At 42.9% G+C, this 26,059-nt stretch overlaps 1 protein-coding gene across 4 annotated transcripts in view; it reads right to left on the reverse strand.

The window, feature by feature from the left end:
- Positions 1–26,059, reverse strand: part of FAR2 (fatty acyl-CoA reductase 2) — a 205,132-nt gene that overhangs the window by 153,131 nt on the left and 25,942 nt on the right. Inside the window, exon 1 of one of the 4 annotated variants that reach the window (XM_075003104.1) lies at positions 15,721–15,773. The exons of the other annotated variants lie outside the window; for them this stretch is intronic. Coding sequence (XP_074859205.1) covers positions 15,721–15,770 — 50 coding nt within the window. The 5' untranslated portion in view covers positions 15,771–15,773. Of the gene's footprint in view, positions 1–15,720; positions 15,774–26,059 lie in introns of those variants that run through there. 4 annotated transcript variants of the gene reach the window in all.

The raw sequence follows: 26,059 nt of genomic DNA on the forward strand, positions 1-26,059 counted from the left end.
GCTGGATATCCTTAGAAGGTGGACTCAGCAGCACTTCACTGGAAATTCTAGAATCAATAAAGCCTGCGGCGAAGGCTTGGACTGGACTTGATTTGATGTTGTCTACTGTCCATAAAGACAGCCTATTGGTCCTGATCCCACAAACAGATCCTGGTGGGCAGATACCACATTCACATGGGTTTCAGCAGGGATCCTGGTGGATGTAGAGGTCTTCCCAGATGAATCAGTTAGTAAAGTCAAGACCTACTATTTCATGGTTTCTAGTGTGGAAACACTTCTATTTGGAAATACACATTTTTCATGCAAGCAGATCTGAAAAACCTGACAAAAATTTCAATTCTACAAAAGATGTAATTAACATTTTTTACTTTGAAATCATATTTAGTAGCAGTATTCAATAACTGAGTTATTTTTATTGATGAAGCATTTATATAAACTGATATCCCTTCCTTTCTCACCTGGATTTGAAACTGTTCCCAACAAATATGTATTATAGACCCACCCGCCCCATTACCAGCTGAAGCTGGGAAGTATAATGCCAGATTTTTAAAAATGCTCCACATGCTACAGCTCCCATTAATCCGGCCACTTATTTTGGTGTTTAAATGGGAATTGTTAAGTGCTCAGCTCTTTAGGAAATCTGGCACAATATTAATAAAAGCAGCTCCAAGAAAGAAAAATATTTCTACCTATTCCTTGTATTTTAAAACCTGGAGATCTGTATTTCAGGCTGTTACAACTTCAGCAATATAAACTATGCAATATCATGTTCCATTTATATGTTGACATAAGTAAAAAGATACAAATTGAACCTCTTTACTTTGGCACCCTCAGGACCTGGCCGGTGATGAATGACAGAATTTGCCAAACCACTGGAGGTCAATATGGGCTAGCACCATTACCAGCTCTCCCACTGCTTACTGGGCTCACAGAAGACATTTAGGAATAAAATAAAACTAAAGCACAGAACAGAGAGAGCCAGGAGTGGTGGCTGTGAACAAACTTCACAGGGAGAGCAAAAAGTTGGAGGCAAGATATCCTTTGTAGACTTGACAGAAATTTTTTACCTTAATGTAGCAACTTTAGGTAGGTTAGATTTTTCCCTTTTTTTTTTTTTTTTAATTTGGCATAAGAGGGAATCAATACTTTCAGAAGTGATTGGACTATGGCTACTCATAAAGGAACACCCTACTTAAAATTTTTCCTAACTTAATATTTGCACACAGCCTGACTTTATGGGTGATCCAGGGTTAGAGCTCAAAGAGAAAAATTAGTGGGTGCTCAGAAAAACCATCATCCAGCACAGTCCCTCAAGCTCTCACATGGAAGCCACAAGGAAAACGCAAAAAAGAGGAAGACCTTGGGATAACATGGAGAAGATCCACTGAGACTGAAGGACAACAACTGGGGTGCACCTGGAGCCAGCTAGAAGTTCTGTCCCAAGACAGAGTGAAGTGGAGGAGACTTGCAATATGACCTATGCTCCATACGGAGTACAAGGGTTAAGTAGCAGTAGTTGAGCAACAGCCATGCTCCACCTTCTGCCTCCCAAGCCTCTCACCCACTGGTGGCCCCATTGACCAATCCTACCCCAACCTCACAGCACTTCCGGAGTGCTGCAAATAGCAGTTTCATGGCTTCTAGAAAGCTGCAGGAGGGCATGTGAGGAGCAGGGCTATACCACACTCAGGGGAGGAGGCAGGACAGGAGCTTGGGGTAAGGGCTGGAGTGGTGGTGGAGAGTGGACAGAGCAAGGGTGGGAAAAGGCAGAGCAGTCTTGCAGGAGGGGGTGGAGTAGGGGGTATGCCCTTAGGTGGGGGGATCCAGCCCCTCCCAGCTAAAGGTAAAGTCAACTCCTATGTCGGCATCCATTTTATTTTATTTGGTTCCTCATGGACTTCACAAGATTCAGTTTGGTTCTGACAGGCACACAGATGTTCCAGCTGACTTGACCTTACAAGGTCAGGTTCCCTTGTAAGATTCCCACATTTGCATTTCTTGTCCTAGCCAAATCCAAGTAGTACAACAGGCCCAAAACATTTTAAAATGATTAAAATTATTGATATTGTTCCACTTCTGAAAAAAATGGCTTAGTATGAGCTGAGTTCTGAACAATTGTTCTGCTCAGAATAGATTTCAATCTAAATGGTTCTCTCACCTCTAATTTGCACTCTCAATTCCACTAAGTCTTAAATCCTTCCCCTTGAAGCAGTCCCATGGTATCATGGTTGGCAATAGCGCCTCCTCCTCCAGAGATTTCATGTGTAGAGTTAAAGAGGATTATTCTTCCTGGCATGCTCAGTGAACAAAGATGTAAACCAACTACAGAAGATCATGACACATCTTAACTGCCAACCACACACAGACAACACTCAGTCAGATAGAACCTTCACTGCAAATGCTAATAGAGACTTTCCGGTCTCCAAGATTCATAAATATACAGAAAAAGGAAATATAGAATGGATGCAGGGGAGGGATAGCTCTGTGGTTTGAGCTCTGGTCTCCTAAAGCTGGGGTTGCGAGTTCAATCCTTAAGGAGGCCATTTAGGGATTGGGGCAAATGGATGTAAGGAATGATGCTTGGCCCTGACAAGAGGGCAGGGGACTGGACTAAATGACCTCCAGAGGTCCCTTCCAGTTCTAGGAGATGTGTATCTCCATTTGTATAAATCCTGGATGCATTGGACTATGGTATTGTTGACTCCAGTGGAGCCACGATTACACCCCTCATACATCCTTGTGACCAAAAAAAACACACACGTGAAATTTTTCATCAGTCTAAACTTCGCCGAGGTCTTTTCTAATGCTTTAGAAAAAGGCTTGATTTCTCCATTTTCCATCAAAACTCCCATCTCCAATTAGTGACCTTTGTTCTGCAAGGCAGTTCAATCCTTCCAATGTTGTTTCATTTCCCTCTCATCAGGTAAAATCTACTGACTCCAGGATGGGAGAGGTATTTTACCACATTTTAATGGAACCAAATAGCCAATTGAAAACTATTTTCCAATCAATGCCTTTCATTGATTATTCTTGTATAGTTGACATTCATTTTGCTGAGCTTCAGCTGCATCCTTCACTAAACTGATGTCATCATGAGTGGCTGAATTGTTTTCATTCCCTCAGAGTGAATCTGCTGCTGTGCCAAGCAGAGTGAGATTTGAAAGAAATTACTCACAACCTAGCATGGCATTTAACCCTTACACAGCTGGCTAACACTGGAGTGTTTCATCTGATCAGGACATGCCTATCCTAATTGAATCCCCTGCCAGACATGGGGAAGCAGCAGGAAATGGCATTCAAACCAATAAACCGCAGCCAGCAGATATAGTTTCACACCTATAGTCCTGAACCAATGTTCTTTAGTTTGTTAAGCAGAAAAGATCTCTATTCCCTTTAGGCAAATTTGCATACCAAAGAAAAACGGTAACTATTACATTTTTGCTTATTATTAGCACATTAAGTTGGTCATGGTAACATATTCACAATTTCAATCAGTTAGATTTTTGTGGACTTGCATTTTCTGAACTCCTTTCTTTGTAAACATTAAAATATTCAGTCTTGTAAGTAAGTGTTTTCTGTACCAGCTGTTTTCTGTTGAGACTTCCCCCTCAGTTTCCCTGTGCCCAGATAACACACGTATTCAGCAAGAAATACCAATCTCCCTACTGCCGGCCAACAACATATATCAGAGAAGGCAGAGTTCTTTTAGGACTAACGAAATATGGCAAATTCCAGTGATTCAAGCAAAAGGTCTAGCTCCGTGATTCTCTACCACCATATAACACACAGTGCACGTCCTGACTATGCCTCAGTCTATCCAAATGTAAAATGGGTAAAATGTCTACCTAAACGTGCTGTTCAGAGAACATTTTCTTACGATCCTCAGATTAGAGGCACCGGGGAAAGGTACATGATGAAAAAAAGTTGTCAGACCCAAGTCTTGGGGGTTATGCCACCATTTTACGGGTACATAGCATATGTGCAACTCACAGTAAAAACAATTGTGTTTTCACCTTTTCACTTGTAAACATAATACCAGCAGTTTTAATGGCACTGGAGTTTCCTTAGACACCCTCATAGCCGTTTATAACCTCCAGGCTTTGCTACTGCAATTTCAGTACCTAGGAATGAAACCTCACATCCTGAGGAAACTACAACTGACCCAGAATGCAGCAATGTGCCTGCTCAGTAATCCGAGTTCCTGGTAACCATAATTTGCCCCTTCACTGAGCACAGCATCAGTTCCAGGTCTCTGTACTAGCTTACAAGACCTGCATGACAACAGCTGTCTAACCAGAGACTGTCTCTTGTTTTGGAATAGCAGCTTCACACAAAATTTGCATTCCATCAGTAGAAAGAAGCTGTCAGCAAAGATGAAAGATATAGAAGATATGGCTTAGTATCCCCAGGAGATGGAATTTTCGCAGGACCCAAACCATGATTTTTGAATTCTTTGTCAGATGAAATTAGAAGGCTCCTGTTTATAGCTTGTACTTAGTTTCTCTTGACATCCCAGCAGGTCTTGGAATCCTGCACGGAAATATTGTTTGACTCACTACATCCAGCAAGGCTCATTAACCCACCCTGAATGAAAGGAGGTGTGACTACTTCCCCAGATAGAAAAAAATCTGTGACCTGGAGCAGAGCAATACTGGAGGCAAATACAAGGAGCAGCCCAGCAGGGGGTAGAAAATGGAGGCTAAGCACAAACTGTTATTTGATTTGTAGATAAAAGAAAGTGTGCAAGAATAAGGGTTATTTTGGGAACTAAGCAGGACTGTGAGTGTCCTGCATTAGAGTGGGGATATGGTCCACTCTGTTTACAGTTATCTAGAAACATTCCTGAACCAAGAAGGCCCATAGTGAGCTACTTATGATACCCTGCAGTATACAGCAGGAATCCTCCAACTTGCCCACACAAGGTCTACACTATGAACTTGTCAGATGCACTTATCAATATAGAACAATAAAGTTTAACCACCTTAACTTTAAAGTCAGGAGAAACTTATCTTATTAGCTGTACACTATTATTACTTTCAGGAAGGCTTGCACCTAATTTTTACATTACATCACATATCTTTAACGTAGAAGACTGGCTCTTAGCACAGATAGTGGCAAAAAACTAGGGTAGAAATTTCAGCACAAAAATGCAGCACCAGATAATGGAATCCACTCTCTCTACAGACTGCACATCCCAGTTAAAGATTAAAGCTACCATGGCACCCAAAGAGAAACTCGCGAGCCATAATTCGGCTATCTTTAGTAGAAATGCTGAGAATCAGATTTAGAAGGAATATCAGTGGTAGACCAAAGGGACTGAGTGAAAAACCCATTACAATCAACGTACTACACTGACTACAGTGAGCATCTATGCAACATGAAACTGAGGAACCACTTGATCAAAATCCTTTACAACAAACAAATGATGATTAAAAATGAACTCTCTGAACTTGAAATTATTAACAACAATCAGGCATCCACACAAGACCCCACAGAACGAGGCTTTACTGGTACTAGACAAGAAATTTATGAAACACACTTCCACTTCCTATGAAAAAGAGAATAAATTTTCTAAATTACTTCATACCTCAGGATACTTCAACTACAATAACGACAGCTCAACTAACGATATTGTTAAACTTTCCAGCTACCAACTCAGCCCAGCAGAAGAGTCTCTCTTATCCCAAGGCCTTTCCTTCTGCCCCACTTCCTCCATGAACTTAATACAATTCTGTGGTGACCTTGAAGCCTTCTTTCGTCACCTCCATCTAAAAGAATTCTTCCAACACACCTATGAACAACAATCTGACTCTCCTGACCCCCGACCCCAGCCCCCACCAACACCAAAAGAAGAACTCTATGTGGATACCCCTGACGGTCGTAGTGAAAGTCTGGATATCTACGTACAATGCTTCTGAAACTGTGCTCAGACTGACATCATACACAAACAATCCCGAATGAGACACAATCTCAACTATGCTGAATGCTATGCTGTCCATCGTCTCAAAAATAACCCAGATGTTAAGATCAAACCAGCTGACAAAGGGGGTGCTGTTGCCATCGTGAATAAGTCAGACTAAGAACAGAGGCAGCCAGACAACTCTCCAACACCACGTTTTACAGACCTCTCTCCTCTGATCCCAATTTGGAATTCCAAAGGAAATTACAACCACCATTTAAGGAACTCCCTGATGCTACCTGGGACCTTATTCACTCAGACACACCATCTGAGCCCCAGCCTAGATTATTCTATTTACTTCCCAAAATCCACAAACCTGGGAACCCTGGACACCCTATCATTTCAGGTATTGGCACCCTTACCACCGGACTATCCAGTTATGTGGACTCCTTCCTCAAACTCTATGCCACCAGCACTCCCAGCTATCTCTGAGATATCACTGACTTCCTGAGGAAATTACAAAACATCGGAAAAGTTTCCTGACAACACCATCCTTGCCACAATGGATGTAGAGTCTCTGTACACTAATATTCCACACCAGTATGGATTACAAGCGATCCGAAATACCATCCCTGATGTCACCACAGCCAGTCTGGTGTCTGACCTCTGTAACTTTGTTCTCACTCACAATTATTTCTGATTTGGGGACAATTTATACCTCCAGATTAGTGGAACTGCTATGGGCCCCTGCATGGCCCCACAATGTGCTAGTGTATTTATGGCTGACCTGGATCTAAGATTCCTCAGCTTTTGTCCCCTACTACCCTTTCTTTACTTAAGATACACTGATGACATCTTTATGATTTGGACCCATAGTACAGAGACTTTAACAATCTGCACCACACCATCAGTTTATGCCTTGATTACGCCACGTGAGAGATACATTTCCCAGACACTACAGTACAAATCAAGGATGGCCTGATCGGTACCACACTCTACCAGAAACCCACTGATCGCTATACTTACCTACATGCTTCTAGCTTCCATCCTGCACACATAACTAGATCCTTTGTTAACAGTCAAGCTCTTAGGTACAAACACATTTGCTCTGATCCTACTGACAGAGACCAAAAACTACAAGATCTTTACCGAATATTCATAAACCTGACTTACCCACCAGGAGAAATTAAAAAAAAAAAAAAATTGACAGGGCCAGACAAATACCCAGAGACCAGCTACTCCAAGATTTGCCCAAATAAGCCATGAACAGAACAACACTGGTCATTACCTACAGCCCCCAACTCAAACCACTGCAATGCATTATTAAAGACCTACAACCTAATCCTTAATCAGGATGCCACACTCCAGAAGGCCTTAGGTGACAGGCCTGTTCTCTCCTACAGACAACCTGCCAACCTTATGAGGATTCTCACCAACAGCCACAATCCATACTGCAGGAACCCCAGTCCTGGAACTTTTCCTTGCAACAAAGCCCGCTGCCAGCTTTGTCGACTATCTATTCTGGAGATACCATCACTGGACCTAGCCAGGTTATTCACAGAATCACAGGCACATTCTCATGTTCCTCACCTAACACCAAATATGCCATCGTGTGCAAACAATGCCCAGATGCTTTGTATATTGGACAGACTTCAAACTCTCTTAGACAAAGAGTTAATGGGCACAAAACAGACATAAAAACACTCCTGACCCACAAACCAGTCAGCCATCATTTTAATGGAGTGGGCCATTCTGTTAATGACTTAAAAGTCTGCATCTTACTGAACGGTAATTTTCACAACACTTTTGAAAGCGAGGCTGCTGAACTCTCTTTTATATTGAAATTCAACACAGTAACACGTGGTTTGAACCAGAATGGGAGTTTTCTGGGTCACTATAGAGGCTCGTTTGCATACTTGGCTTAATCTAATTCTTGACTGCCCCACCCCCTCTTCTGCCCCTCTACTCTCTGATTTGCTCACCTTGATCATTTTTTTCCCCTGATTTGTCAACCTTGATTACTATCTTTGGTTTTCTACGCCTTAAATATTGAGTCTGTTCTGGTAAGGCTATGATCTGACGAAGTGGGTCTGTCCCACGAAAGCTCATCACCTAATAAATTATTTTACTAGTCTTTAAAGTGCTCCGTGACTGCTTTTTGTTTGGATAGGGAGTTTATTGTTCATCTTTATGGGTTGAGAACTGGGTTTGAAACTATTTTGCCTTTCAAAACACTAACTAAATCTCTCCACCCAGCAATTATAATCTGTGATGATACACACCCATTCATTTCGTATGACTGCAAATGTGTCTTTTTTTTGTTTACAACGTTTCTGTTTTTTGCAATGTTTCTTTGTTAAACACTGTTGTAATCCATGTGTTTTTGGAGAGAGATCTCAAGCCTGCAGGCTTACCTCAGCCAACTGGCTCTCAGAGATCATTGTTTCTTTGCTTATCCACTGTCTGGGGAAAAGGGTCAGGGCACCCTCACGAAAGAGATTCCCAAGTGACTTCTTTTCTGGAAAGGGTTTTTTTGTACTTGGATGATGGCAGCTACTGAATGACTCCAGGGAAACTGGAATCAGGGAGAATTTTTTGTTTCTATGGGAGGTTTAGAGGCAGGGTTTGGCCGTTTTGTTAGGCTAGTAGGCCCCATTAACGCCACTCAGTCTGCCAGGGGAAATCTGCCATGATAATGTCCCATGCAGATTTTTTTTTTTTAAACTTTTCCACAAAACACTTACTTTCTGACAGGGAAGCCATAGAAGCCATTCTGCAACCCTCCCTAGCAGTATGTTTTGGGTGCCCAGGGTGGCTGGCAGAGAGGTGCGTCGCTGTGGGGCAGGAAGAAACACTCAGGAAGACCAGTTGGTGGCTCCTACCCTATGCTAGACTCAGCTGCTATCTCATTGAGACAGGGAGGATGGGACATCCTGTTTGTGGGATCCAACAGACGCTTTCCACTGCAACCCAGATTTGTGCGGTGGCTGCAGGAAGCTCTGCAAACTCTACACACACGCACCCTACATCCATTGCTTCTCAGATGTGCTGGGATGGAGCCCTGTGCAGTGAGCTACTTCCCCATCTGCCCAACCCCCATGCTTCCAGACCTCCTCAGACCTGTACCCTTCCACTCAGCCTCACCACCCCTGCACTCAGAACCCCCTTGATGAGCCCCCAGCACCCACTGCACCAGTACCCCCTCGAGAAGCCACATACACCCAGATCCCCACCCTAAACAGCCCCAACTAGCTGCATCTGCATCCCCACTCCACTGAACCCGACTCCCCTCCCAGCACCTGGACATCCCACTGAGCCCCCATGCCCACATCCGCCTGACAAGCTGTATTCCCTCTGCACCCAGGCCCCTCAGCTGAGCCCCAACCATCTTCATCTGGAGCCCCCTGCAAAGTCCCATTGCTACCGAACCTCAAATCTGTACACATCCAGATCCCGCCACTGAGCTGCCCACAACCAGACTGCTCTACACAGAACCCTCTTAATCCACACTGTGCCCCTCCACACTTGGATCCTGCCTGTCCACACCTGGTGCAACTGACATGGAGGGACAGCGCCCTGGGGCACTTCTGGGGCAAGCCTAGTCCTGCTGCTCTTTTAGGGCTGGATGCAGCCTCACGGCTGAATCTGTGTCTGAGGGTGGGGGTCAAGGAAGCTGCAAATTGATCTCCCACCTCTGTGCAGCCACTGGCGTGTGCTCCCCGGTGCCAAGCTACAGCTGCCACACATGTATTCTGAAAATATCATGCAGAGATTTTTGTCCGTCTGTGTGTTTGCAGAATGCCCTCCAGAACAACAGTTGGCTTTGTTCTGCTCGTGGAAGAGCTAACGTTTGCATTCAAAGGGTGTGGAGGCAAGAGAGAATTTTGCAACACTCATGAATAGCAGGGGCAATAATTTATACAACATGCTAACACTATGACATAGGGGTCACGAGCTGCTGGCTAGCTCTACCAGGCAGTGAGGGACAGCACAGTTTCTGTCAAGAGGTAACTGGAGGAAGATCTCTTGCATCACTTTAGTTTATTCCATTTGACTTTGTTCTCCACCCTCCAGAGCCTGCGCTAAAATTTTAAATGTTACAAGGAAAAGCATCTTGGGAGATCTCAAATGTCTAGCATGTTTTTTAAAACCATCACACAAGCCTATCGCTTTTTGTATGATTCCACAAAGAACAGCCACAGAATCCTCTTTAAAACACCCAAGGAATTTAAAGCACAAACAACATGTATTTCAGTGGAAGGAAAGAGGGGCACTTCCCCCCCACTAAAACAATGAAAACTGCCTAAAGAACTTATTTTTGTATGCTGTAGAGCAGCATGATTTACTGAGCTGGCCAAGGGAGTGAGAGCCAGGAAATTTTGCACCGTTTGTCCTCAAACAAATTACTTAACCTCCCTGCCTCCAATGAATCCTCACCCCAAAAACGTATTTGTCCCCAGAAATTGTTGCATTATTTGTCTTCAAACAAATTACTTAACCTCTCTGCCTCCATTTTCCCCATCTGCAAAATGAGACTCTGCTATACCCCTCCAAGAACAGTGATCATGAATCATTTCATACATGCAAAGAAATTTGAAGATGAAAAACATTAAGTGTATGGCACTATATGCGAAGCAAAATAAAAAACATACTTAAGCTACAAATGGATGTGTCTTAGCCAGTAATTTGGTTACTATGACAAACTAAGTGTGGGATCCATTCTTTCAAGCAGGTAAAGTCATTAAAAATCCCAGAGCATCTGATGTTCTAAATGCTCATAATGCAGAGGCTTTGTTGGCTTCTCAGCAAGAATTGTGTAAAGTAGCAACAGAGGTCTTACCAGAAAAATCTAATACTATGTCCTTCCTGTCTCAATGAGGAAACTGGTTGAGGGCTATGGGGTGGAGCTTATCTTTCCACTCCCTGCAAACATTCTGCACCAGAGCGGGCAATAACTTTTGATGGGGAGGCCACTCCCAAGATTTTGGAAAGTGGCCAAGGGCTGCACTTTTCTATGGAACAGCTGTGGCGTCCGGGATAGAGGTTGGGTGCAAAAGGGAGTTAGGGGTAAGGGACTGGGGTGCATGAGAGGGTGTGGGGTCTGAAGAGGAGTTTGGGTGAAAGAGGGTGTTGAACTGGGGTGGGGTATTGGGGTACAGGAATGGGAGTGGGGACAGGTGTAGGAGAGGATTCTGGCCTGGGGGAGGAATGGAGGCAGGGTGCAGAATCTGTGCAGGATGGGGTGGAGAGTCAGAGGCAGGCTCTGGCCAGAGGCACTAATCTAAAAATCACAGAATCATAGGGCTGGAAGGGACCTCAGGAGGTCGAGTCCAGCCCCCTGCCCAAAACAGGATCAACCCCAACTAAATCATCCCAGGCAGGACTTTGTCAAGCCAGGACTTAAAAAACCTCTAGGGCTGGAGATTTCACCACCTCTCTAGGTAACACATCCCAGTGCGTCACCACCCTCCTGGTGAAAAAGTTTTTTCTAATATCCAAACTACACCTCTCCCTCTGTAACATCAGACCACTGCTCCTTGTTCTGCCAGCAGTCACTACTGAGAACAGCTTCTCTCCATCCTTGTTAGAGTCCCCACTTCAGGCAGTTAAAGGTGGCTATCAAAGCACCCCTCACTTTTCTCTTCTGCAAACTAAATAACCCCAAATCCCTCAGCTTCTCCTCATAGGTCACATGCTCCAGCCCCCTAATCATTTTTGTTGCTCTCCACTGGACCTGCTTCTGTGTATATGCATCCTTTCTTTCCAGGGAGAGGACCCAGAACAGGACACAATACTCCAGATGTGGCCTCACCAGCGCTGTATAGAAGAGAACAACAACTTATCTAGAAAGCAGTCAAGTAGCACTTTAAAGACTAGCAAAATAGTTTATTAGGTGAGCTTTCGTGGGACAGACCCACTTCTTCAGACCATAGCCAGACCAGAACAGACTCAATATTTAAGACACAGAGAACCAAAAACAGTAAGCAAGGAGGACAAATCAGAAAAAGATAATCAAGGTGATTTGTCCTCCTTGCTTACTGTTTTTGGTTCTCTGTGTCTTAAATATTGAGTCTGTTCTGGTCTGGCTATGGTCTGAAGAAGTGGGTCTGTCCCACGAAAGCTCACCTAATAAACTATTTTGCTAGTCTTTAAAGTGCTACTTGACTGCTTTTTGTTTTGATAGTGTATAGACTAGCACGGCTTCCTCTCTGTTACTATTCAACTTATCTAGAGCTGCTGGAAAAGCTCCTCCTACTGCACCCCAATATACCATTACCCTTCTTGGCTACAAGGGCCCACTGTTGACTGCTATCCAGCCTCCCATCCACTGTCATACCCAGGTCCTTTTCCATGGCATTGTTGCTCAGCCAGTCAGTCTCCAGGCTATAACAGTGCTTGGGTTTCTTCCAGCCCAAGTGCAGGACTCTGCACTTGTCCTTGTTGAACTGCATCAGATTTCTTTTGGCCTAGTCCTCCAATTTATCTAGGTCACTCTGGACCCTATCCCTACCCTCCAACACATTTATCTGTCCCCCTAGCTTAGTGTCACCCACAAATTTGCTGAGGGTGCAATTCATCCCCTCATCCAGGGCGTTAATAAAGATGTTGAACAATACCAGCCCTAGAACCAATCCTTGGGGCACGCCCCTTGAAACCAACCACCAACCAGACAGAGCTATTGATCACTACCAGTTGGACCCAACCATCTAGCCAGCTTTCTATCTACCTTACAGTCCATGCATCCAATCCTACTTCCTTAACTTATGGGCACGAATACTGTGGGAGACTGTACCAAAAGCAGCTCTCAGCCAGCAGCACACTCACGCAGGCTTCCCTGCATACCAGACGTCCCAGACTGCTCAAAGCAACTGACTGTTCACTGTGGCTTTCTGTGCTGCGGCCGGGGGGGGGGGGGGGGGGGGGCTATCCATGCTGTCCACACCCCCAGCAAAATCTCTCAGTTCTCATTGGCCAGCCTCCAGCCAACAACAGCAGAGAGATTTTGCTGGGTGCGCGAGCAGTGTACAAATCACTCCCCCACTCAAAGAGCCACAGGGAACAACCAGCTGCTTTGAGTTGCATTGCGCCATGCTTCAGAGGCAGGCTGCGAGCCACCTGAAAAGGTTTGGCAGGCCACATCTGGCCTGCCCCAGTTCTACACCCACCCAGATAACAGGCCTTCCACAGCAGCAAGAAAAACAGAATCGTGAGAGAGGCTGTCTGAAGATGGCAAACCTGCAATAATGTCTATTGCTGTGGCCAAATTAAGATAGGGCCTTTAGGGATTGCAGCTCAGAATCCTGGGGTAAGGAAGCCTCGCAAATAAAATCTATGGGCCACCAAAAGTACAGGTCTGTTTGTAGGGTCCCCTTGGCTCAGGGCCTTGGGCTGAACCCACTAAAGCTTCTATATTCTAGCCCTGCCTGGAGGGGGAGGAAGGATACAACAGCGCACACTGCCATCCCCCTTCCCCACTGGGCTGAAGCTGCAAGTGCCGGGAAACTCTACCCATGTGCTTCCCCACCTGCAGGCTCTGCCCCTCCACAGCTCCTCCACTGATCACCTGCTGGCAAGCTCAAGGGCAGCATGAAAAGCCCCTTTCCGCCTCAGTTCACCAGGGCCTCTGCCACCACAAGGGAGCTGGCCCAGCAAGAGCCCTACACCCCAAACTCCTGCCCCAGCTCTGATCACCCTCCTGCACCCTAAATCCTACCCACACCCCATGCTCACCTCCTGCCCTGAGCCCCCTCCCACATTTCAAGCCTCTTGGCCCTGCCCTGGGGTCCCCTTTTGCATTCCAAACACCTCATTCCAAGCCCAAACCTCTCAGTCAAAGCCTTCACTCCCTGCCTCAATCCACAGCCTGCTCCCACCCTCTGAACCCCTCATTTTTGGCTCAGTCCCAGATCTTAGGGGCCTCACAAAATCTAACAGCCCAGGAGCTCCAGATGACTTAACCCATTGTTAACCCTGCCCATTGTTCAAGTGCCATATTACGGGAACATGGTAGTATCCTGTCTGTAGTGTTACAAAAAAGACCCCAGACCTTTGCATTTTGCTGTCCCCACCAGTTGGAAGGAAGCACATAAGATCGATTGCTCAGCATGATGCAGAAGGATGTTACAGAACAATGCTTCATGGTTAAACTTGACAAAAATGTGCCTTTTAGCAGGATTTGCCAGAAGTGTGGTGAAAAAGTTACTAGTTCTCTGTGGCATTTGTATGTTTTTTCTGCCATTTCAGCATGTTTCATTAATTAGCCAACCATAACTGTACCTCATGGCAGTTAAAAGGAGAAGAGAGACAAAAAACGGGTATGGGTCAAAGGCTAAATTCTTGTACAGAGAGACAAGTTTTTCCATGTCATCAACACCATTTATAGATTTATAATGGGAAGACCAAAGAGTGAACAGGAATTGCACAGGGGAAAAAATGAGCTCACACATCTATTTGAAGACTGAGTGAAACACATGGAGCTAAAGAAAATTAAATGGATTAAATCAGGTAACTTATACTGGGAGGAATTTTTAAACATTTAAAGGGAGCTTTGGAACGAACTCCCATTTTGCTATTCAGATTCTTAAGCGCTTTGGAAAAGACCACTTTTTGTATATTTGAAATTCCCTGTAAAGTGGCCAGACTTATTGCAGTTTTTCCACACAGTGAAATCTAGTTATTTCATTTAATTCCCTAGTCCCATAAACTGCAGTTACACAGAGTGCACACACATTTACAAAACGCACTTATCTGGGCAAAAATTCTGGCCTTTGTCTCCTGGAGCTGTACTATGGACACAACATAATTTCAGGGGAAGGTACTTCTACCACAAAAACTTGTCTCTCTGGAAGACAAGCCAAAAGATGAAAGGGTTAAACCAGGGGCCAGCAACCCCCACCACAGGTGCCAAGACTGGCATTTGAGCCAATTTTCACTGGCACACAAGGTGGGAGCTCAGTTCTCAGTTGTAGAAGCAGAAAAGAAGGGGAATTCTAGAGAGAATCCAATGCCTATGCTGTAGCTTAAATATTGCAGGTTGCCACACAGTACTTCATGAAAGACAGGGAACAAGGACGGTCCTCCAGAGAACTCATATTAAACTTCCGCATCAGGCGTAGTCGTGGTGAGGCACTAAGGATGCAGGTATGCGTGGATGGGAAAATATACTACCTGTTGTCGAAACCACAGCTCCCAGCCTTTGAGCCCCACCATCCTCATCTGAAAACACACTCCTCTAGGTACCAAGCCACACAAGGCAGACTTTGCTACATTAACCAATTGTCAGAGTTGGTACACTGTGGACTGCACTATAAATACAGAGCCTCGTAGGAACCTTCACTGTATTAACCACGAGCAGCTTAAAACTTAAGAGCAAATGGACATCAAACTCAGATTTTCAAACTCCTTCCCTCAGCACTTCCCCATGACACATTAATCAGATACAGTCACTCAATTGCACTCTCACTTTTTCTGCCTGTGGTATATAGACATGACATGCTTGGCAAGTAGTCATTACAAAGAGGATGGGGAAAAAGGAAAGCAAAATGCAGTGGCTTCAGGAAAGCCGCCAATATGGTAACTGAATCCAGTAGCAGGTTATTTCCTTACTAGAAATCAAACATCTTGTGCTCTGGAAAGTCTCAGAGGGGTAGTCGGCATCTGCAAAAACAGTGAGGACTCCTGCAGCACTTTACAGGCTGACAGATTTAGTTCAGCATAAAAGCTTTCATAGGTAAAACACACTTGTTAGATGCATGTTACTCTATAAAGTGCTACAGGACTAATCGTTTTTGTTCTCTGAAACAATTATTTCCGATTCTTACCTGCTCACAAGAACAGAAAAATCAGGCAGCATGCAGAAGTGTAACAACATGCATCCACAAACCAAAACCACTGCAGGCAGTTCTAATTTTAGAGCTAGCAGCCTGGATCGCGTCCCTCTAAATAGGTAGCATGACATTAAAGGGGGAGAAACCTTTTGGTTTATTTATTTATTTATTTGGAATTCAATTTAAAAAAGAAAAGCAACTAAATGAAAATAAAAGGTTTAATGTAGTTTCTAACTAGCTGTGGCTCAAGCGATATAGTGAGCCAAATTATGCCCTCCATTATTGCTATGAAACTCTACTGGTGCCAGCAAATGCAACAGTGTACACACCCATTTAAGGTATTGCTCCCTTTTTAGAGCATTCTCTGTGGTCACATGTCATGGCTTCCAATTCAACACATCAGCAATAGACAAATTCTACCTTCACCCGTCTTTGGAGCGTGTCATGAGGTGACAGGACCCTTAAAGTCAGGCAGGGCCTTCCCTCCCATTATGAATTAGTTGCCTCTGAGCAGGAGTGGAAAGGACTGAGGAAGCACATGTAACTAAAAGGCCAGCCAGGCCCGCCCAGTGGTAAGGAAAGTGGACAACTGCCACAGTGCCCGGTGATTCAAGAGGGACCCAAGCTCCCAGCTGCTGCTATTGTGACAGCTCTGAGGGGTCTGGTGGGTAGAGGTGCCGCTGTCTGGGTGGCACTGAGAGCTGGCTGCCCCATCCCTGACCCCTTCTGGAGCACAGAGCCACCCCTGCCCACCAACACAAGCACAAGCACAAGCACACACACCCTTACCCAGTGGCCAGCAGAGGCCATTGGCTCCCCCGAGGCCAGCAAGGTTAAAGTGAAATGGGGAACGGCAAGGAGGCTGCTGCAAAAGCCCTTGGGCTACATGAACCAAGAGGGAGCCCTGCAAGAGCAGTGCGGCGTGTCAGCATGTCACAGCAGGGGCACAGAGATTTTCGCAAAGAGCAGAGCCACTGCCACAGAAGCCCCAGGCTAGGGAACGACTGCAGAACCCAGGAGGGTTGGACACCTGTCTGAAGAAAGGATGGGCAGAGGGCTGGGAAAGAACTGCGACTGGCAGTAGCGAATTATTTTTGGTTTTGTGGTTTGTTTGCACCTTTAGACCCTGGAAGGAATTGACTCAAGTGACCTAATTGGACAGCCAAGTCCCCTCAGCCACTGAAAAAGCTGAACACTGTGCAGATCACTCAAGACCTGAGAGAAAACTGGCAGCCTGCAAGACCAACGCTGTGACACAAGTGGACATCTCAAGAGACTGCACTCTGCTATAGACTCTTGTTATAATCCTGCGATCCTCCCAACGTGCGCGCTTACAAATGACTAGCTAGAGACTATCCTCTAGGCCATTCAGGGGAGGGCTTCCAAGAGGTATTGACTCTGAGCGCCCACAACTCCAGCTGAAGTCGATGGAAGCTACAACTGCTTGGTACCTCCGAAAAGCAGGCCCTGAGTCTCACACTCAGGCAATGCCCAATGCCTCTCAGCGTTTTCAGACGATATTTTTATCTAACGTGATCTAACAGAAACAGTTGTTAACTTCCCTCTTCCCCCCAGTGTATGACCCCACCAGTCACCCACAAGCTTACACCATCATGAAGATTAAGAAACAGAAGTTGCCCATGTAATCCTAATAGAGTCAGTACTGTCGTAACCCTCATGCTCAGTTACAACTTCAAATGCCAGAGTTCCCTACATAGACTGACTCAGTCACATTCAGCTGACTGAAAGCATTGCTAACCGTGAGCATGGGGCACCTCCGCATTCACTGTGGTAAAGATGTTATCCAAAAACACACTTCGTTGTGTCATGCCTATGGCACAGGCTTTCTATTTGGGTGACAAATCGCACGAGCTAATACATTTTAGTGTATCAACTACTGTTGGTGAGAGACAAGCTTTCAAGTTTACACAGAGCTTTTTTTCCAGGTGACCAACTTTTACCTCATTGACTCTCTCTCTCCAAAATCTTTGAGCCATCATGGTGACGGCACCATACACACTTCCAGTGACATCAGCCACCTTAGTATCACACATAGGAACACAAACTACTACAGTGATGGGAGCCATAAATACATAGACAGAGACAGCGTATCACTATCATTTCTGTGCAGCTTACTGAGAATCATGCCAACACTGAACTACATCACGTACGTCATTCATACACCAGCAATTAGCTCATCTAAAACCCTGCCGAAAAAATCTTAATTCGTCTTCACTGACTCCCAAGAGCAGTTGCTCCACTTTCAGCAGATCTCACGTTCTAGTCTGGCATTGGACTGCACGTCTCCTGAGAGGAGAAGTATGCTGGGGGGCTAGACTGGTAATGGGCAGAGGGCACAGGAAATGGCACAGATGAGAAAACACACACAAAGAAGCACTAATGAGATTACTGGGCATGGGTGGAACACTTGAGGCACGTTCCAGTCCCATAGCTGCATTAGCCTATGCGGGGATGGGAGTGCACAGTACTCAGCTTTTGAGAGGTACCAGGGATGCACTAGAAACTGCAGATTACAGATGACTATGAAACAAGATGTGAAAGAGCAGCCGCTATAAGCTAGCTCTCAAAGCTATATCTCAGTGTTCAATTAATTCTAGCTGGAACTCATTGTTCAATCAAAAATATATATTTTCTCCACAAGATGCAGTATATGCCACCACTACAGAACTCCCACCCCACAACCACCCTTTTGATTCCTTTCTTCCGCAGTATAATGTGGATTCAGGGGACTGCACACATCCATCTAATTTACATCCTGTGATCCGTGTGTGTTCAGATTCAGGTCACCACTGGCTGTGCCAGGGACTATACAGCGAGCTCTGTCAAACAATGATATTTCATGCAGCTTTTCTTACTTTACGCATGTTTTGGACTAAACCCATGCCCTCCCTGACACCGCAGAAAAGGAAAAAAAAAAAAAAAAAAAAAAACACACCACACTGTGCTTTGTGCATCCTTTTTTACCACCCAGGGCACAATACCTCAGGGTGACCCTAAAAAGCATGCTCAGGAGCTTGTTTTGCCATTCCTTTCAACAGATGACAAGTGTGTCAGCAGCAGCTGCTAGCCAAGACAACACCCTACACATCTTAACTCAGGGAAGGGGAAGCTGGATCGCCCCCTAAACCATAAGTTATGCTTCAAAGAAGCAGAGAGGTATAGGCCAATAGATAAGCCTCTTTCCTAATGCTCTCAGGAGCTACAGAAAAAATTTACCCAGCTATTTGCCAAGAAAAAGTGAAGGGACACTGGGGTGGAATAAGTAGCTACCTGTCACTCAAACACGAACACAAAATGGAATGTAACTAGAGCTGTGCAAAAAAATCAGTTTGGGGGCTGAACCAAAAAAAAAAAAAAAAAAAAATCTTTGGGGTGAAGGAAATGATGCAGATCAACCTGAATTAATTTTTTAAGAAAAACAAAATTGAAAAAAAAAAAATAATTTCAAGTCAGGCCAAATGTTTTGTTTAGCTCAAATTTCAGTATTTCAGAATTTACATATTTTTGCCACACTTTTTAAAAAAAAAAAAAAAAAAAAAAAAAAAGCAAATGAAAATTCAAAATGAAGTCATTCTGAATAGGAAAAAATGTCATTTGAAGTGTCTAGAGAGACAGTACTCTGAATTAAATACTTCCCCTCTCATGTTGAGTGTATATTATATTTATATATACTAATAGCAAAATGACTGGCCAAATATTATGTTATCAGTTATAACTCGTTAATAAAAAAGCATTCTGATTGGTAAACAACAGAGTGGCTAATAACTAAATCACACAGCATTTTTAATATTACGTGCTGCAAAGACACATTAACGATCCTCTGTGGCAGCCTAGAAGATGATGATAGTGATCCTAATGGCTGATAAGGAATTTTTAAGGTGCAAGCAAAGGCATGATAGTGAAACAGTAATAGCGTGTAAGCTGTCAGGAGTGTCCGTGAGGTTTTTGTTTTGCTTTGTTGTTTTTTGTTAAGTTTTGGTTTTGTTTTTAAACTTGTCTCATCTTTGCCCCTTAGGATGAGAAAAGAGGCAAATTCAATTGCAGATTTGATCCAAGACTCTCTCTTATTCCACTCCAGTTTGCCTACTGCATTCCTAATTACGACTGGACTTCTACTTTGAGAAAGGAGGAAACAGCTAAAAGACAAAGTTCTCATATAGCTTATTATTAGGTAGCTGTATCATCATAGCACCTCAGACCCCCAGTTATGTACCAGCACCCCAGTGTTGCCAATCTCTCTGATAAGAAAGGGAATAAGGAAAACAAAAGGAAAAAGGTTTTACAGATGAAAGGATGTATTGTTTAAGTATAACATTAATGGAGTTCCTCCCCAGTATGAAAACCCTTTAAAAGGAACCTTTTGTTGATAATATAAAGCTTGAAACTCCAGTTTTGGCCCTAATGACTTTTTCCATGACATTCATTGCCAAATTTTCAGTGGTTTATCTTGTCTGTAATTGGGCAAAATCTTACAAGTTACGTATCTCCTTATTGCAAGTATAAAATCAGATGATTAGACATGAAGTTAAGCTTTATGCCCGCAATTGGTTTGTAGGCACATTTGTAGCAGTTGCACATTACGTCTGCAAATGCAGCCTGAGCCTGCCTAAAAATTCATTTCTAAATCTCCACTTTCCAGAAAACCCCTGAACAATATTCTCTATTAAACCAAATTTCATTTACCCTTGTCTCCCTTTCCTGAGCAGCCATGTTAATTGCCCAAATTGGAAATCGTTTGAGTAATACCACCTAGAACCAATATAAAGACTCTGCCTCAAACAAGAATGGACAAGAGGTTCTCCATACTACCACACTTCCTGCTATCCTCCTAGGAAGAGACAGGCCCAAGTCAGCTCCATCTGCCCCACTTGCCTAAAGTATTTAGAGAGGTAAACGAGTCAGCTCAGTAGGCTACAGACCCAATAGCTGCCTAGGTGCTCATCATTCCTCCCTTTGGCCCCAAGGTTTGATATTGTAACTTAAGTTGCTATCATCTGTACTTCCTTGCAACATCTAACTCCTGTTCTCCCAGGGAAGGTTATTTTGCTCCAAGCTGCATATCCGCCAGAGCAACAGAATGAGGAACTTGGAGGAAAAAAGCATGAAGCAACCACCACTACCAGTAGCTTTGTTTGCATCCCCACTGCTCCTAACCACAAATGGGACTGCAAGCCTTGGTCCAAACAGTGAAAAACAGAAGGTATGGACAAAGGAGAGGGGAAGGTGACCCCACAGCTGCCTGAATGTGGAAACTAAATAAGCCAAAGGCTTTCTTCCAGCTAATGACTTCCTGGTTTCTCTGTCATTTGTGGGAAAAATTACCATTTTTAAAGCAGTGAAATAATGCAGGCCCTCCAACAACAGTGGAGTAGAAGAATGGAGATGGCTATTTTTGCAGCTTACCTGAACAGCACCCAACACTCTCACCCTCCTCAGTCCTGTTCAAAGTTATTCAGTATTGCCAGCCCCCTAAATGTTCATGTGAACCTCATGAGTAAGTGACTCTGAAATCATGAGATTGTCTTAAAAATTGTGAGATTTAAAAATAAAATAAATCTTGGTCCCTTCCTTTTCAGTCTTGTGGGGTTTGAGCTGTTAGAGTACACTCAAGTCACTATTTCTAGTTTTTCTCTGCAATCATGAGGGTTGGGAACTTTAGGGTTTTTTGTTTTTTTTTTTGTTTAAAGTGAAGATTCTCATGTTATCACAGAGCCCAAGGCAGGGGCTCTAGGAAAAAAGAATATTGCAACTCTTGTGATAAAAATGTGTATTAGCTAATATGGTTATTTACATGAATGCCATCTTGGTCTGGGAAAACAGGTGATCTAACAACTGCATCAATTTTGAGACACAGGGGGTTGTGTTACTCTTACAGTAATAGCCAAAGTTCACCACAAAGCAAATACAAGAAATGCAATCTCTCAAGCTCTCTGTTCATTTGACAAATCTTGCCAGGAAATATTTGAACATTAGTAACAGTTACATAGTAAGGAAGAATATTTAATTTTAATATTTTATTCAAAAATAGTCTTTACTAAACTCTCCCACCGAGGATGAAGAGGAGACATCAACTGCTGTCTTGATCATTAAGCAGGGGCAAAGGAATGTTAGGTTAGAGTCTCTGGTTTGCACTAGGGCTGGATGGCTGTGCACCAGATGGCTTTGACTTACTCCTTGAGAGCATCTCCTCTTCAACATAACCTGAACGCTACTTGTGCTGAGCAGAAAACAAAGCGTAACTTTAATGGGCTAATGTTTAAGGCATAATAAAAGGATTTCATATGTTACTAACGTACCTATTTTGATGGATGGTTCTCTTAAAACTAGTTCATCCAATAGGCATAAGTAAAAAAATATATTTGGTGTACAAAATGTTTTGGGATGAAAGTTAGAGTTAATAGTTTTTATCTTATGGTACCATTCATGATCTCCTCACCTGAGTTTGATGAAGAGACAATATTCATCTACAGCACAAATTTGAAGTCCTTATGCAGGAGAGCGGACATAGAAGACAATGGGAAGAAAAGTTGGAAATCTAAGACTATACCATAAGCTTACTAAACCTGATAGTTACAGCTCATAAAACGGAACAGCTCAGGAAACACAAAGCAACTGAAGCCCAAATGCAAATACTTCCTTCTGCAAACACCCTGGCTGGTATGTTCAGCTTTTAGAATTTAACATCAAATACCTGATTTCATGGATGGGAAAAGTAGAGAGACACTCAGATGCAGAAGAGCAGGCAAGGGATAAACAATTAGGGCTTGTCTACACTAGCCCCCTTCTTCAACAGGGGCTTGGTCATCAGCCCAAGCAGGGAATAGCAATGAAGTGCTGTGATGAATATGCAGCACCTCATTAGGTTAATTCTCACCATAGGAACTTCAAAGCGCTGGCATGCTGTGCAGCAGCCCCGGGCACCTCTAAGTACCTGCTCAACTTTGAAGTGCCCTTACTCCCAAAACTTTTGGAAAACTTTGAGAAGTGAGTATTGCTGTTTCTTCTAGTCCTGCCTTTAATTCCAGTGGTATTTAATCAGGAAGAGTATTTGTTCCATAATCAAGTTTTAAGATGGGCTTACAATGGAATGCTAAGTTTCAACACACACTTCCACCAAAAGAAAGAACGCCTCTGATTTTCAGATGCTAACATTTATCCCAGGCTTGAGTAGCCTTCATAGCCCATGTGAGTTTCTTTCTGTTAGCCTTATCAATGAAAAGTCCTTTTAAGGGTTTTAGGGTGGATGAGTTGGTAGGGAAACAACAAGAACAAAACACACACCAACTAAGGTAGAAGAAGAATGGGTGGGAAGAGTTCATTAGGACTCAGATTCTGCAAAGCATCCCTATTCAGGACAGCATTAACACACATTCCCAACTTTGAATAAATTCTTAAGTCTCAAACATCTTTAATTTTTATAAGGGAAAAATCATGTTACTCAGTGGGGCTTGAGTAAGGGTCAAAGGCATAGTTCAGTTATACAGATAGATGACAAAAGGACAAACTAACACCAGAGTCTTTTTTTTTTTTTAAATGTAGATACAGTTTCTAAAAAGGGTAATATTATTTTATACTCTGACACAATTTCAACCATATTTTAAACAAAGGTTTTGTTTGTAAATATAGATGACATCAGCAAATCTCAATGAGTGTTAATCTATGTAAGTACTATAAAAGAACAATGGTATACTCCCAAATTTATTAAATAAAGTGACCAACTTCATGATGTTCCCACTGAGGATACTTCCTGCTGCTTCACCGGAGCAGTTGCAGATAATTATAAAAAAGATTAAATTAGTATATAAACACTAAATTAAAATTGGCCAATAAAAACAGTTACAGACATTTAGCATGTTTGAAAAACAATGTGTCTTAGGTCAAACTGAAATACATCTAAAAGCCAAACTGCTCAGGATAGATTCATAAGACCACTGCCAAGGGAAAATTGCTCACCATAGTATCACATGATAATTACTCATGACGGAATCACAAGACAATTCCGTGAAAAAATAATGTAGCACTTTCAGACAAATAATTAAAATTATATAATGCTTTGTCTCTGAAATAATTTTAAAATTTAACCCATACAGGTGTCACAACACACATGAGAATTAAATAATTGAGTATTTGCAGATGGGGAAACTGAGGCCGGTAGGTTAAGGGACCTGCCTAAAGTCATAAGGCAAGCTACTGTCTGCTGCAGAATTAGAACTTAAAAATTCCTGCTTTACAGTCCAATGGACAGAACAATATAAGATATCTTCCTCAAAAAAGACAATTCTCAAACTGTACATAAAATGCTGAAGATGTTACTATAAATCTGCTGGAAATAAAGATGGTTGAAAATGTTCTCGCTCTTTATCTCATTATAATTATTTTTTAAAAAGTGATATTTTCCATGTTTACAAAACACAGTCTCATAGGGGTTGAGCATTACTTCAGGGGAAAAATACTTCAGTGTTTTGCAGATCCAAAATGCTACAGGTTAGACAAGCAAACTTTTGGCACTTTTTTTTTTTATTTCACCAGGATGTGATGTGGTTAGATGCATGAGTTGCAAGCTCTGCCACTTAAAAATAGATTGTAGAAAGATCAAATCGTGTAACCCAAGGAACAGTCACATGTCAAAAATAGCATTAATTTTAACCTAAAAATCAAATGGATGCACAAAACCTACAATCTGAACCCAAAAGTATGTGCAACTCAACTGGGTGTGGAGAAGAGAGAAAAAGAGTTCCAGATCTGTAAAATGACTAAAAGTTCACAGTATAAACATTCATCAGGCTAGTATTGTTATAAATTATTATTACAGTAGCAATAACATTACGTACATTGTAAGCATTTGCTATATAGAAAGGCAGAAATATCACTTACCCAACTCACTGCTGATAGGCCAGGACTCCATTCAATTTTTCTGTCTCTCCTTAACTAAAATTTGTTAGCTAAGCTGTCATGAGGCACTCCAGCATAGACTCCAGCAAGGTTCCTGATTTACAGGAAAGCAGAGGCCTTAGTTTCCCTAATAGACTCAACTGTTGTAGCCATATCAATAGCTCAGGGACCCATTACAAGACCTCAAACAGGTTGCGCTGGGCCATTTTTCACCCAATGGACAAAAAAATCACATTCCACTTCTCCTAAAAGAAACATTTCTCCTTCCTCTTTGCCTAGGTTTAAGGGAGTAAGAGCTCCCAGTGTGAAAATGTTTGTGTTAATCCTTGTATTGACAAGTCTCACAAGGGTTCTTCCCCAGAATGAACAATATATATATTTTTAACCCAGACTCATCAACCAACAGGTTATGCTAGAAAACATTCATATGGAGTTTAAGATGCACTGGAATCATATATTACTTTCCATATCTACATCATTTTTTCAGGCGTAGTCAAATAACCATTGCAAACCTTGCTGCTACACAGTGCTCTTAACTTGTATTATTTTCTAATGAGCTTTGTGATATTAGCTGTTTTTTCTTAAACCATCAACTCCTGGAGCACCACAATTACACAAGGATCCCACTTCCACTAAGTTTCTAGCCTTCATGATTCTAGAGAAAGCCTGAAAATGTGATCACTACCACGAAGGATTAAGAACCATAAGCCAAATGAGGAAAACACAACCTTTATTACTGTTAACAGTCTCATGATTTTGGTGGCCCCATTCATAAGCACTTCAAAATGGACAAGAGTGGGATTATTGGGCAATGAATATTCAAGATGGGTTCCCCCCTGAAACTTTTATTCAAAATGATCAGGAGGTTTTGGTTTTGCGGGAGGGGAGAAGGTGTGTGGGTGTGGGTGTGTGTGTGTGTCTCTCTCTCTCTCTCTAAACATTTGGAGGCATTTCATACTTCAAAAGAGATTTAAAAAACACCAAAAAACCAACCTAACTAATACAGGTGATCCATTAAAATATTAAATGTATCCCACTGAATGAATCACCGAATAAAAATACAATCACAGACTTCATGCTGCCATATTTCTCAGGTCTACATAAACTACATTTTGTTTCGCAATAAAAGATATTCTTGGGAAGTAAACCAAGCAATTTTACCAACAGTCAAGATTGTGCACTTCCTTAACTGGGCATTTTAAATTAATCTGTCAGCATCACTGTTACATTATTCAACCGCCATAATTTCCAGGTTTAATAACCCAACAGAATCCAATAAGAAACAACAGAAGCCGTCTCTGAGCTTCAATAAATTACTTTTCTGCACTACAGTTTCTTAGCAGCCTGGAGAGTTCTCTGTTCAGCACTTCATCTAGTCTCAGTGCTGACATACCAAATACCCCTTTCTTCAGTAGTTCTG

Source organism: Carettochelys insculpta, chromosome 1 (assembly GCF_033958435.1).
Source record: "Carettochelys insculpta isolate YL-2023 chromosome 1, ASM3395843v1, whole genome shotgun sequence".
Taxonomy (NCBI): Eukaryota; Metazoa; Chordata; order Testudines; family Carettochelyidae; genus Carettochelys; species Carettochelys insculpta.